Genomic DNA, 12799 nt, shown 5'->3' with positions numbered 1-12799 from the left:
TTGGCTCAATAACAGTGAGCTGTGGTAAGTTTGTGAAAATGAGTCAAGGACAGGCCCTCTGATATTTGTTAAATTCCTGGAGGGGATTGGAGGTCACCAGATGGGCCTGGATGCTTACCATCCTTCCACAACTCAGCAACAAACTTGTCAGTGGACTGGTGCAGCAGCGTGGCCACGTTGTCATTCAGGGGGTCCATGTTCTTCATTAGCCACTCATCAGCCTTGTAGTCCACCTACAGGAGACAGCAAAGGTCATAGGTCAAAGGTAAAACCCCAGTAATACAGTCATATATCCACACTGTGAAATATAAAGTATATGTGGAGCAAAACTGTATCTGTGGAAACTCAACTTTGATAATAAAAAATAAAAAAACCCCACTGTGACAAACCATGGGGCAGAGGGTTCTACAATCCTTCATTGACACAACATTTTGTGGAATGAATCCGGAATAAATCTGAAATAAGCTGGGCCACTGACATGCACAAGGGCTTTCTGTGCAAGCTCTGAGGCCTCTCTATGTAAAACAGAGCTGGAAAAAAACTGTTATCGTACTCTTTGGTGGCTAGCAGGGATAGTAGGGATAAGATTGTGAACAGCTCCACCAATCGCCAAACAGGCTAGTAACAAACAAAATTACCCCAATGGCGACAGGATTCTTTCGGGCCACTTTTTCACTGAGTGGTGGAGCTCTTCCGTGCTTTATGCTAACAAAGTGATGTCACCACAACCTTATCTCTATTTCATTATCCCTGTTGGCTGACTGTACATGCATGACTGCCAAAGTTCTGAAGGCACGGTCGTGAGAATTGCGTTACAAGAGAGCAAGTAACCTGTGGGCATATGGAATCTATGGTTTGGCTGCTGGTCAAAATCTAAGGTAATGCACAAAGCACCATTCTCCCCAGTGGGCTGTGGGACCATGGGAAATGTAGTCCCCGGAAAGGTTGTCAGTACCCGGCCGGCATAGTGGATGACGCAGAAGTCGGCCTTGTCCTTCAGCTGCCTGGGTTTCTGGAACTTGGAGTGCGTGCCCTGCTCCTGCACCACCTTCTCCACAAAGGACTTATCCGTGGCCTTGGGGAACCAGCACTCCTCATCCAGCAGGGCCAGGATACCAGGAGGGTTCGTCTGCCAGAGGAATGAACGAGACAAAGGTTTTCAGGTCTTTCAAGACTCCACGGCAACCCCATTCCCTGCCCCGCCTTGCTGAGGTCACCCACCGGCCTCTCGATGAGGTCGATGCAGGGCTGCAGGTCCAGGCCGAAGTCGATGAAGCTCCACTCGATGCCCTCCCGCTGGTACTCCTCCTGCTCCAGGATGAACATGGTGTGGTTGAAGAGCTGCTGCAGCTTCTCGTTGGTGTAGTTGATGCAGAGCTGCTCGAACGAGTTCAGCTGAAAGACAGAAAAGCAGAGATGACACATGAGCACAGCACGCGTATCACCTCACCCATGTTCTCTTACAGACCGAGAGGTTTCCAAAATTTTTCTGAAGAACCTTTTCATTGCCCATAAACCCCAGCTCACAACAAAGCAGACAACTCAACAACCCATTTCACATTGTGAACAGCAGCCTATGGACAGACCTTAGCACTGGCAAGTTGCTGTTCATCATTATCCAAAAGTAAATCAGGAGTTGTTGAAGAGAAAAATCATGTTTCCTCAATGGAAATAAAACACTGTCTTCCTTCACCTCCTTTTCAAGGTCAGTTACACCGTTGAAGGTTAACTGCCTGAAATCAAATTGCCCCCTTCAGGACAGACTGGGCCTCTAGTGGTAGGGCCTGAAGTTACATATACCTGAACACACACACCCATATACAGGCACTCAAGCACACACACACACACAGACAAGCACACACACACACATGCAGGCACACACACACACACACACACACACTCACACACAGACACACACAACCCCAAAGACCTCAGACAGAGTAATGCACAGCAGCAGTTGTGCTCATCCATAATTTAATGCAGACGTTTTCAAAAAAAAAAAAAAGAACAATGCAACAGATGGGAGAGAACAGGAGCAAACGGCAGTTACTCTCCCGAGACACCTCTTCAGCTTAAACTTGTGAGCGGCGGCAACGGTTCGCTCCGTACCGCGAAGATCTCGAAGCCGGCGATGTCGAGGATGCCGATGAAGGAGGCGCCCTGGCGCTTGGTCCTGTCCAGCGCTTTGTTGATCCGGTGAACGAGCCAGCGGAACAGCCGCTCGTACGTGGCCTTCGCCAGAGCCTCCACCGCAAAGTCCGCCTGGAGGGGAGAGGAGAACACTGGGTACTAACCAGGCTTAATTATGACTTCACTGGCTAACTGATCCAGCAGTGGTGTCATAGGTTGGCATTGTTAACATTGTCAACATTTAGTGCTTTAGCAATGTTACACTTAAGCTCACTGGTCTGGGAATGCCGTTAGCCAGGTCTGGCAGTATTACTCACAGTATTACTCATCTGGATACACTTATGCTCTCAATGCATTATAAGTCAATGTGCATAACAGCATCTGCTAAATTAAGGCAAATGTATCCATCCCCTTTCTAAGGCACATCTAGCTATGAATACATGGAGCTCTTGTTCTCGGTGCCATATGTGGCTCGTATCTCAGCAAAGGGAGCTCTCGTACCTGCTCTTTGGTCTGGGCCTTCTGCACGTAGTCACGGCCCACCTTGATCCTGGGAGACAGGATGGCGCGCGTGAACTCCATCACGTTCATACCCAACAGGTGACACAGCTTCTGGGCAGCTGTGAGCGATGGGGTGAGGGGGCAGGGCCAGGGGTGGAGCAAGAGGCAAAAGGGAGAAGGAAGAAGAGGTTGAGCCAAGGGGCAAGGGAGAGTGAAAGGGAGGAGTCAGGGGGGAGGGGAGAAGGCGTAAGGGGTGGAGACAGAAGTTAAACTCCATCTATGGTCTTACATGCTTAGAGCACATTTTAAATTGTTCACAGACCGGTTCTGGTTTAAACTTTTGACAGGTTTGAGGTCTGGAAAATGAGTCATACGTATTTATCTCAAGTCTTCTTTTTTTTTTTTTTTTTTTTGCATGGATTCCGACATTCTTCGTTTGGCAAAACCACCAGATATGCGGATCCCCACAGACAACCCTGGTCTGATCTCAACAGGTAACCACCATTTAAAAGCTTCACTGCTGCAGCTCACCCTGAATGACTGTTAAAGTGTGTTCATAGAAAAACGACTGCATGGATTCCTCTCTATTTCCTGGTGCTCCAATGACTAAGGTATGCAGAAATAAAAAATGTAATAAAATTGGAAAGAAAAACACACCTGGTATGTTTATTTCACCCTTGAGCAAACTGAAGCTTGTTCGCTCCAGGGTGCAATTTCAGCAGAAACATTTCAGTTTCTGTTGTTTCTTAATGCTATGGGGAGCGGGATCTGTGTTGAATTTGGCACAGTGGAAAAGCTGATCTCATATCTGTTGTGTCAAGTTTTAAATTTTCTGGCCCCACCATGTCGTCTCACAGACTTCCATGTCCCTTGGCTATTGCTGATCTCCTTCCCCCACCTCTCTAACATCTCTTTAAAGGCTGTGGTACACCATTTTATAACAAGGTGATTCACAGCCTGAATTAACTAGTGGGTGCAAGAAGCATGGTGATGTTATCACTGGCAGGGAGAGTCACCTATTCTCTGTGACATGAAGGCAGTGGTAATGATGTCATTGCTAAAGAGGGCTACCTGTGTTCTCTGGCATAGAGGCCTGGTCTGTGTTCCTCTCCTTCTTGAAGACGATGTTCCCAAACTGCAGCACTGAGGACACCACCTTCAACATGGCTACAGCAGCAAGAAGAATTCTACATTAATTCTGGGAGACCTGATTAATTAAATATAAAACACAGATATACTAACACACTAAGAAAGAGCAAAGAGCACAGTTAATTTTGGTTATTACATCAGCTATTAACTCTATTTGCACCATACTATCAACTGATGCACTAAAGTAATGTATTTCTCTAGTAGTGCTGTTACGTGCACATACCACCCACTGCAGGTGCTTTGTGAACCTTACATACATTTTTTTATCTGGTACCAGCAATGTTTTAATGGGAACAGAAGCATCACAATCTGTTTGTGAATTTTGTGGCGTGTGCTGAATGTGCGTGTGCTGGTGTGTGCATGTGTGGTATGTAAGTGTGTGTACATGCAGTGTGTGTGTGTGTGTGTGTGGGGGTGTAGGTGTGTGTGTGTGTGTGCTTACCTAGGATCTCGTCATGCGAGAAGCTCATGATGTGCATGGCCTCCATGGTTTCCTGGAAGTTGTCCTTGTCCTGCTGGCCAGGGATAGGAATGTTTCCATTGGACAGGAAGCGGTAGTTATTGAATCCCTCCAGGAGCAAATCGGCTGGGAGCAAAGGGAGACAACACTGAACACCACTGCGACTCCAACAGCACAGCAAAGCCAAGGCCAGGGATGCTGTGTGAGGATGCAGCCTGTAGCAAACCGAAGACCAGGGAACTGACCCTGTGTGTCATTATCACAACACTGGAGCATACGTAGCATTCTAGATAGCTGGGAAAGAACAAGGCAGAGAAGCAAAGCCACCCTGAACTGACGTGGATGCCGTAACTGTGAAAATAATCAGGGCTAATGCATGCAATTCGAATCCATATCTTGTGATCCATATCTGTGTGAACCACTCAGGGGATACTGAAAAGACACCAGAAGCGGTGAGAGCTCAATATCAGATGTTAGTGAGGAGACCGTTAAAAGTGAGACATAAATGAAACGTCCGGGAGATGAAGAAACACTGAGCTCACGCAACACCACACGGCGAGTCGCTGGTGAAACCGAGACTCTACTGAGACACTAACGAGAGGTTAGAGATACATTCGCTCGTGAGATGTTAAAAATGTAAGCACGACACAGGAATACGAACACGGCGACATCACAGAGACGGCGAGGTGTTCACTAGCCGGCTCCTCCTCCCCAAAAGTGCGCGGGTGACACTCACACCTCAGGTGCTCCCCAGCTCCAGCCAGCAGCTGGTAGAATATGTGGAAGGTGCGCTCATCTTTGGCCTGGCGGATGGCCCTGGATTTCTCCAAAAGATCTGGGCGCCGGAGTCAAGGTCTGTTCAGCTCGTACAACATGATGGGAAAACTGGCTCCGTCAGCTTAGCGGACTCACAGGCGCTCATGTTCTCAGTTTTACAGGGCATTTGCTAAAATTACATAAATGGAGACGGCCATGGAAACAAACTACGCGGCCTGTTATCGTGGAGCTGCTTAAAGCGATGTTTGCTGTTCCCCAGGATACAGGTCTCGATGTTGGCCCCCACAATGTAGCCGGTGACGTCGAAGTTGATGCGGATGAATTTGCCCTGTCGGTGAAACACAGTGAGAAAAGCGGTAAGCAGTGAGTCTGAGGGTATGTGGGATAGTACGGGGGGGTGGGTGTTTGCCAAGCACGTCCAAATGTGGTGTGTCTGGAGGGTGTGTTTATAGGGTATGGTCATAGGTGCGGCTAGGCCCCGTCATGTGAGTCTCGGTTTGTCTGTGAGGTTACACCATATAGGACGGAGTGTGGCACAGTGGGTAAGGAACTGTGCTTGTAACCGAAAGGTCGTAGGTTCGAATCCCGAGTAAGGACACTGCCGTTGTACCCTTGAGCAAGGTACTTAACCTGCATTGCTTCAGTATATATCCAGCTGTATAAATGGATACAATGTAAAGTGCTAAGTAAAAGTTGTGTAAGTCGCTCTGGATAAGAGCGTCTGCTAAATGCCTGTAATGTAATGTAATGTAATATTAGAAACGTGTGTTTATGTCTCGCTCCCATCCTGCAGACAGTTTGCTATCTGTGGAGCACACTATGTCCACAGAATGTAGCTGTGTCTATACAGTGTCACTGGGCAGTCTACCACCTGGTGTCAGTTTTATCACCACGGACTGTGGCAGGTGGGGTGGGGCGGGGCTAGTGGGGGCAGAAGCACACCTGGCCACCTCTCCAGCGATGCTCTTCTGTTCTTTCACACGGGAGCAGCACACTCTGGTGAGACTAAACCCCTCAAAGCCATATAAGGAAAAAACTTCATTGGTGCTGCAATATCCCGGGATTGTGCGTTCCGGTCAGTTCAGCAGGCGTTGGCTGAAGGTTGAGAAACCACACAGGGCCCTGGTCTGAGAGGTTTTTTCAGGAGGCAGTCTTTAGTTTGGCCCCTCTTCTGAGCTCAGCAGGGTGGGCAAACCAGGCTGAATCAGGACCCCCGTCAGTCTCATGGTGCAGAGTCCGGACCATAATTCTTTGCCTGACGCTGGCATTAGATATTGCGTTTTCGGGTTCACATTTACGGCAAAAAGATAAGGGCTGTCTGCCTAAAGCATAAATACTGGCAGACCAGTAGCTCATCTGGTGCACCTCAAAACAGGATTCGTACAGGCGGCCTGTGGTGCTGACAGCCCCCGGCCCAAAAATAGGCCAAATGACAAACGCCAAAGCCAACTATCTTGGAATGTTCCGGAAACACCTACAGCAAGGTTGCGATAAGCGAATTCTCCAGCAGCTCATTCGGCACTCATTATTAGGTTTGCCCAACAGACCCTGTCTGTCAGACTCCAGATGGCTGCCATCAAAGGGGGGGCTAAGTGTGTTCAGATGTACCTCTGGTCCACTGGGTCCAAGGATTGCAGAGGTCGAGATATACGCATGCAAGCATTTCCACAAGTACGGCACGAGCGGCGTCGTTTTCTCACGGGACATTAAGGAACCAGCACGGTGTGTGGAGGGGGGGAGGTGGAGGTGCTCAGCACGCACGGCAGCGCTACTCACGAAACGTGAGGAGTTGTCGTTCTTCACCGTCTTGGCATTGCCGAAAGACTCCAGGATGGGGTTGGCCTGAAGGAGCTGCCGTTCCAGCTCGCCCTGGGAGAGAGTGGGGGGGGGGGAGGGGGGAGGGGGGGTAAGAGCCAAACCAACTGTGTGCAACACCTCTGCCACAAAACCAACCCTCCAGAAAACAGGACACCCAAACTGTGCACAGCATGAGGAGCAGGGTGAAGGAGACATCTAGAGTGACAGGACCCTCACCTCCACCCACAAAATGCACAGTGCCACCTAGGGGCTGTAAACGAATGAAGGGAAACTGGGGGCGGGCTGTTTCAGGTGATCTGGCCCTCGGGTGTGAGCACAGGTATCAGAATGCTGGAGGAAACAGCGGACACCAATGGGAGCACGCAGAGCGCATCACCAGCGAGGTGCTGTGACTTAAGGCAGGGGTTCCCAAATTTTTTCATCTCGAGACCCCCTAAAATGACCACCCTGTAGCAGAGGACCCCCACATTGATTAAATGGTTAGTTCGACACCTTGATTCTAATCCCAGTACAGACTGTATTACAGCAGATATCCAACATAATAGTACATGGAAGCATGTTTAAATTATCACTTCATTATACCACGGATCAATACAATACAGAACCATTTAGTATGACATATCTATAATTATTAGAATGATCACAACTTTATCAAGGAAGTTTGGAATAGACAAGATCAATTTCATCAGGAAACATAAAATATAAGTTTGATGAAATACAGAAACTATTCTTTAAATGGAAAATGTTACCCAGAAATCTTCCCATAAAGCTACAGAAATCAAGTTGTTTTAAAAACATATATTTAAAAAACCCATCATCTTTGTGGCCACTACTCAATCTGTGGAACCTTTGACCTTGAAGTTGACAACAACTTTTTTTAAACATTCATTTTTATCTTTTTAGTTTACTGATGATTACCATGGATGGACTTACGAATAAAGAAAAAAAGAGAAAAGAGGGATGGGTTGATATAAAGTACAGAATCTGCTTTTTCCAAATAAATCGCAGTACGTGCCACCATCTGAAAGAACTCTCTCTACGGTCAGAGCCCCAGGTGGATTAAAAACAACAAATTTTGACACCAGAAAGAAATTCCAGTCCATTACTGTCCAATTACTTTTGAAAGAAACATCCATTTTCACTAATGTTCAGAATGAAGTCCATCATCTGTATGACTGTAAGTTTGTAACATAATTCTGAAGGATCTGCAACAGTATTTTAAAAACTTTACTGGCATCTGAGGAATGAAAGGACTTCAAGGACGTATCTGACCCAGGTCTGAAGAGTAGCATTCCTCCCCTCCCAACTACACCAGGCCAGTGTTGGGTCCAGCCCAGCATTCACCCAGCTTGCTGGCAAAAGGCCCAAAGTGGCAGCAAAGCGGGATTGGGGGAAATGGTTTGTGAGATCTCCTCTCTTGACCAATAAACAGAGCAGAACACCCTGTTTCTCAGACGGGACTAAACCATACTGTTTGCACAGGTGTCCAGGGGCTCTCCCAGCTTTGTCTCCAGTAAAGGGGTTGGCGGGAGGCAGGAGGCGGGGGTTTGGGGGGAATCCGGGATCGCTTAAAAGCTTGAATTTCAATTCTGGGGAATTCAGATTAATGTCCATCTGTGGCAATACGTGGGGGGAAAAAGACACAGTGAGAAAGAAAAGCATTTCACATTACCCAGAGTAATGTGCCCCAGTTTGCCACTTTCGCCCTCTCTGTAGTTTAGGTAAGGGGGCAGGCTGTCATGGTGGAATACTCTGTATTCTAATGCAGGCTAAAGAGGGGCCCACAGCGGATTTAATTACGTTTTTCCTGCTGGAAACGGTGAGACAGGAGGAGCACCCGCCGCTGAGCCCGTGAATTACACTTCCTTTCCTGACCGTGCCGGACAACGCAACACGGCCCGAAGGGGCGGATTCAGTCCCGCAGCCCCTCCGCGCCTTTCCCGCCATTGCCCCAGGAGCTACCTGCCGCTCGCCCCATCCATCACGGGCCCTCGCGCTCGCAGACAGGGGGCCAGAGCAAGACGGATCGCAGACGGCGGCACGGCTCCAATTTCGGGAGTCTGGGCCTAGCCCAAATTCCTGCGGTGCGCTATTTCAGCGCCAACGGCCACCAGGCGCTCGGCCCACTTCGGGAGGCTAATTGTGACGAGGCAGTGGTTTAAAAAAAAAAAATGTTAAAAAAACAATTTCATAAATGTATTAAAATGAACCCTTTGAGGCAGAGAGAGAGAGAGAGATTCCACCGCCCACCTCGCCCTACACCACTAGAATAGCATCGGGGGGGGGGGGGGGGGGGGGGGGGGGGGGGGGGTAAGGAAAGGTGGAAATGGCTCCAGCAAGCAACTACGCCGCACCACCCTCATTTTGGTCAGAGTGCAGAGACGACACCGTTGCGCCCTGCGAAGCAAAGTCATCTCAACGCAGCTCTTTTTTTTGAATGAGGAGTGTACGCCCCATGGCCCTCTGGGAAAACAGAAGCCCTGCTCTCAGAGCCTGCTGCAGCACTCTCCCAGACCTAATGCACCATACCAAAGCTACCCCCAAAGAACCTGGAGCAACGAATAAAGCAAGCCACTATTGCAGAGGAAGTGGCATACTGGTTTGAATAAGAGCCAATGGGATTTCGTTAAATCTTGTCACAAAGGAGCTATTTTGCTCAGAAATTAAATTAGTTATATTTGTTGGAACAGTGACTAGGAATGCCTAGGCAGAAAAAAAAAAAATACAGATGCAAACACAAATGTGACAATAAGTCAGGTTTATGAAAACTGTCTACAAGGTATGTGTGTTATATATTCATGGTGTACATCTGTTTCAGAAGCCTGTTACCTTGCCAGACTGAATCACTTGTTCATTCTCAGCACATGTCCATTAAGTTCCCTGGCGGACTATACTATACTGACTATAAGTACAGTGCAGCGGGGACTGTTCTCCACCGACTTCCATTAGAACTTGTACATCTTTTCAGTTGCTCCTCAGTAAAAGTGACCGTCAGTTCCACGTCTGTGAGTGATAAAGTGCCATCTGGGGCAGCGAAGCTTATCTTGTGAGCAGTAGCTTAGCACTGGAGTGCGTAGCGTGTTAAGGGCTTCCGTTTAATCTTTATGGCCCTCTCTATATCATGTCCAGCAAGCACTGCCATCCCTGTGCCCAGCCAAAGAGTTCACATCAGCACTGCCACTTTCACCCAAGCCTGTGGAGAGCAGTAAAATCACCCCATCAATCACTTTATTCTTAGAGCGAGAGAGTGGAAGAGAGTGAAAGAGGGAGTGCAACAAAACCTTGTAAGTATAACAGGATAATCTGTTAACAATTGACGGAGGTTCATAAAAGCTTACGAACTGCCAGAGCACAGCATTATGTCAGTTTGACCACTCTGGCATTAGGTGTCAGAGGTAGTACCGTTTCTGAATGGCTTATGAATGATAAGGAAAGCCTAATGTAAGAAGCCAAGAGTTGAGATCTGAGGGCCACCAAGCCTGAGGGGAATGAACTTGGTGTGAGAGCAAACCCTACACCTTCCTAATGGAGGTAAATTCTATTCTAGGGAGTGAGGAGACGATGATCCGTTTTCCTGAATGCAAAACTGACAGGGGTATGATGGCTGAGTGGATCCTCTCTAGCTCTCAAAATCCCCTCCCCTCACTGTCCGACAGGCAGACCAACAAGCCAAGCCTCTCCATCAAGCTTTAGCTTGGCAGACCTGGCTGCTCCCTGCATTCCTCTCCATCAACCTCACCAGGAGCCAATGGGATGCAAAGGCGGTTGCCGGGCAAAGAGAGGGGAAGGGGCAGCAGCCTGTTTTCTCCGGCAGACAGAACGCGGCACCGGGTTTCACCCCAACGGAACGCCATGCTTCCAAAACACAAGCCACATACACCTGTTCACTGTGAGTCCTGGTTGAAGCCAGCGCGGCTCTGGACGAGCCACATAGCTAACCACCAAACCGGATAGAAAAAAAAGGACGAAGAAGAGAATACAAAAAAAAAATAACACAGGGAATGTGTGTGAGAAGCGTTTTTTCCTTTGTTTCCATTTTTAATGAGCTCTTTCTGCACACCCGAGTGGAAACCATGCTGGGATTCTTATGTGGAAGAAGCAGAACTACTGCAAAGGTAGAGGATGAAACTATTAATGCTATTAATTGGGCTATTAATTATTAATTGCTTTTATGAGCAAACTATAATAGCAAAAGTGGTGACTGCTTCCTTTAACATTGCAGGATGGGGAGAAACAGAAAGCACCGGTGAACAGCAAGCACAGTGGAACTACTGATGAGGGAAAAGTGAAAGGAGGGATTGCATGCTACTCACATAGGACAGGGATCCACTCTGTAAACAACAGGCAAGATTTAGGAGGTTATCATGGCAAGACGCAGTTGTTAACAGTCACAGACACACTAACAAACCATTAGATATCACAAACTACGTAAATGCAAACACAAACAGAGGGTTAAAAAGGCGGAAAGGTTGGGAAAGCAGGTCAGTGTCACCCAACATTCCCCAAACAGACAGTGACCTGTATGAGTCGGGTCATTTTTCTGCAAAGTGATAGGACCAGGCAGACAGACGCAGACAGTTCCCTTTCCCTCTGGGCCTGGATAAATCATTACACACACCATCAGGCTGGAGTTTGAAAGGACGACAAAGCTGAAGTAATGCCAAGATTTCACCCCCCTCTACACCCCCCCCCCCCCCCCCCCCCCAAGCAATAAGTCTTTGCTGCTCTGATATGCACATGACAAGCGGCATTCCACTGGTTCAACGGTTCAGAAAAAAAACTGATGAAACACAAGTTCAAAAAAGTGTTTCGCCCCTGTTACAGCATTAATAATAACGGGAGTGTAAAAATTTTCCCCTTGGAATGTGTCCGTGGCTGGAGTTCAACGGCCAATGAATCCCTGAGGAAAGATTGAAAAACCCCATCCACCCCCAGGTATCCACCTTTCACCACTCAGCCTAATTACACATCTTATTTCTGGCCTTGGTCTGCTGCAAAAGAACCCCACACAATCTCATTACTGCAGCGTTTATCCACCTGCTTTAGGCTAGTTATAGTCATGTATTCATCCCCTAAATGCCTGACAAGCATTCTGAATACTCGGGTACAGGCAGAAAAAAAAGAGAGAAAACTTTGACCCTGGTGCAGAAGACAAAGTGCTGATGAGAAACACAGGCTGAGTGCAAAGCATGCTGGGAGGGAAATAAAAGACTCATGAAAGTCATAAATGCAGAAAACACCAAAGCGAGCGCTGAGACTAAAGCAAGAACTTCTAAAGAGGCTAACAGCTTAAGACTGACATGCAGCAGTGCGACTGCTTTTAGGGGAAATAAAAAGAACAGCTCTCCAGTTTAATCCTGCAAACTTTCAAGTATTACTTCATTCATTTGTGTGTCTGTTCTTCTGAATTAAATAAATGTGATAAATCAAGCGGTTTTAAACTTCAGTGCCATTCATCTTAAACGAGAATTGTGTAGAAAAATACATTAAATATAAACTGAAGACAAGTCTGATCGTGATTAAAACCAACCATGCTAAATCCAATTCTTTCCTTTTTTTTTTTTTTTCATAAATGCAAACTTCGGATGAATGAATTCACAGCTGAAATGAAATGTGACATATATACACGAATGGTTTTCTTCTAATTCTACACACATCTTCAAATTACTTTCATGACTGGCATTTAACAAGTGCTGTCAATGACCTCTGACACGTCTGATCACGTATGTCTTTAATATACTACGTCCTGCTGCCTCTTGAAGTGGCACCTGTAATTCAGTGCTTATGCATTTTTAAAGCATTTTCAAACACTGTTTTCCCTTTTTCTCCCAATTCTGAACGTCCACTCGTACTCAGCAGCCACACTCACTGTTGACACCAGTGCGATCAATTCAAGAACGCAAATACGTGCTCTCCACCGAAATTGTGATGTCATTATTTAATTATTCTTTGGACATCCAGATT

The 12799-nt window shown here is 47.3% G+C and overlaps 1 protein-coding gene across 5 annotated transcripts in view; it reads right to left on the bottom strand.

Annotated features, from left to right (window-relative positions):
• Positions 1-12799, bottom strand: part of LOC118216400 (myosin-10) — a 77548-nt gene that overhangs the window by 21463 nt on the left and 43286 nt on the right. For 3 of the 5 annotated variants that reach the window (XM_035397519.1, XM_035397517.1, XM_035397518.1), the window contains exons 7-17: positions 11149-11166; positions 6794-6886; positions 5282-5345; positions 4977-5075; positions 4223-4366; positions 3703-3798; positions 2632-2750; positions 2110-2262; positions 1222-1395; positions 956-1129; positions 119-233 (exon numbers count right to left, since the gene is read on the bottom strand). In XM_035397519.1, coding sequence (XP_035253410.1) covers positions 119-233; positions 956-1129; positions 1222-1395; positions 2110-2262; positions 2632-2750; positions 3703-3798; positions 4223-4366; positions 4977-5075; positions 5282-5345; positions 6794-6886; positions 11149-11166 — 1249 coding nt within the window. The remainder of the gene's footprint in view (positions 1-118; positions 234-955; positions 1130-1221; positions 1396-2109; positions 2263-2631; positions 2751-3702; positions 3799-4222; positions 4367-4976; positions 5076-5281; positions 5346-6793; positions 6887-11148; positions 11167-12799) is intronic. The other 2 variants (XM_035397520.1, XM_035397521.1) reach the window with 1 other exon arrangement.

The sequence above is a fragment of the Anguilla anguilla genome, chromosome 17, assembly GCF_013347855.1.
Source record: "Anguilla anguilla isolate fAngAng1 chromosome 17, fAngAng1.pri, whole genome shotgun sequence".
Taxonomy (NCBI): domain Eukaryota; kingdom Metazoa; phylum Chordata; class Actinopteri; order Anguilliformes; family Anguillidae; genus Anguilla; species Anguilla anguilla.
This window is presented reverse-complemented; position numbering and strand designations above follow the sequence as displayed.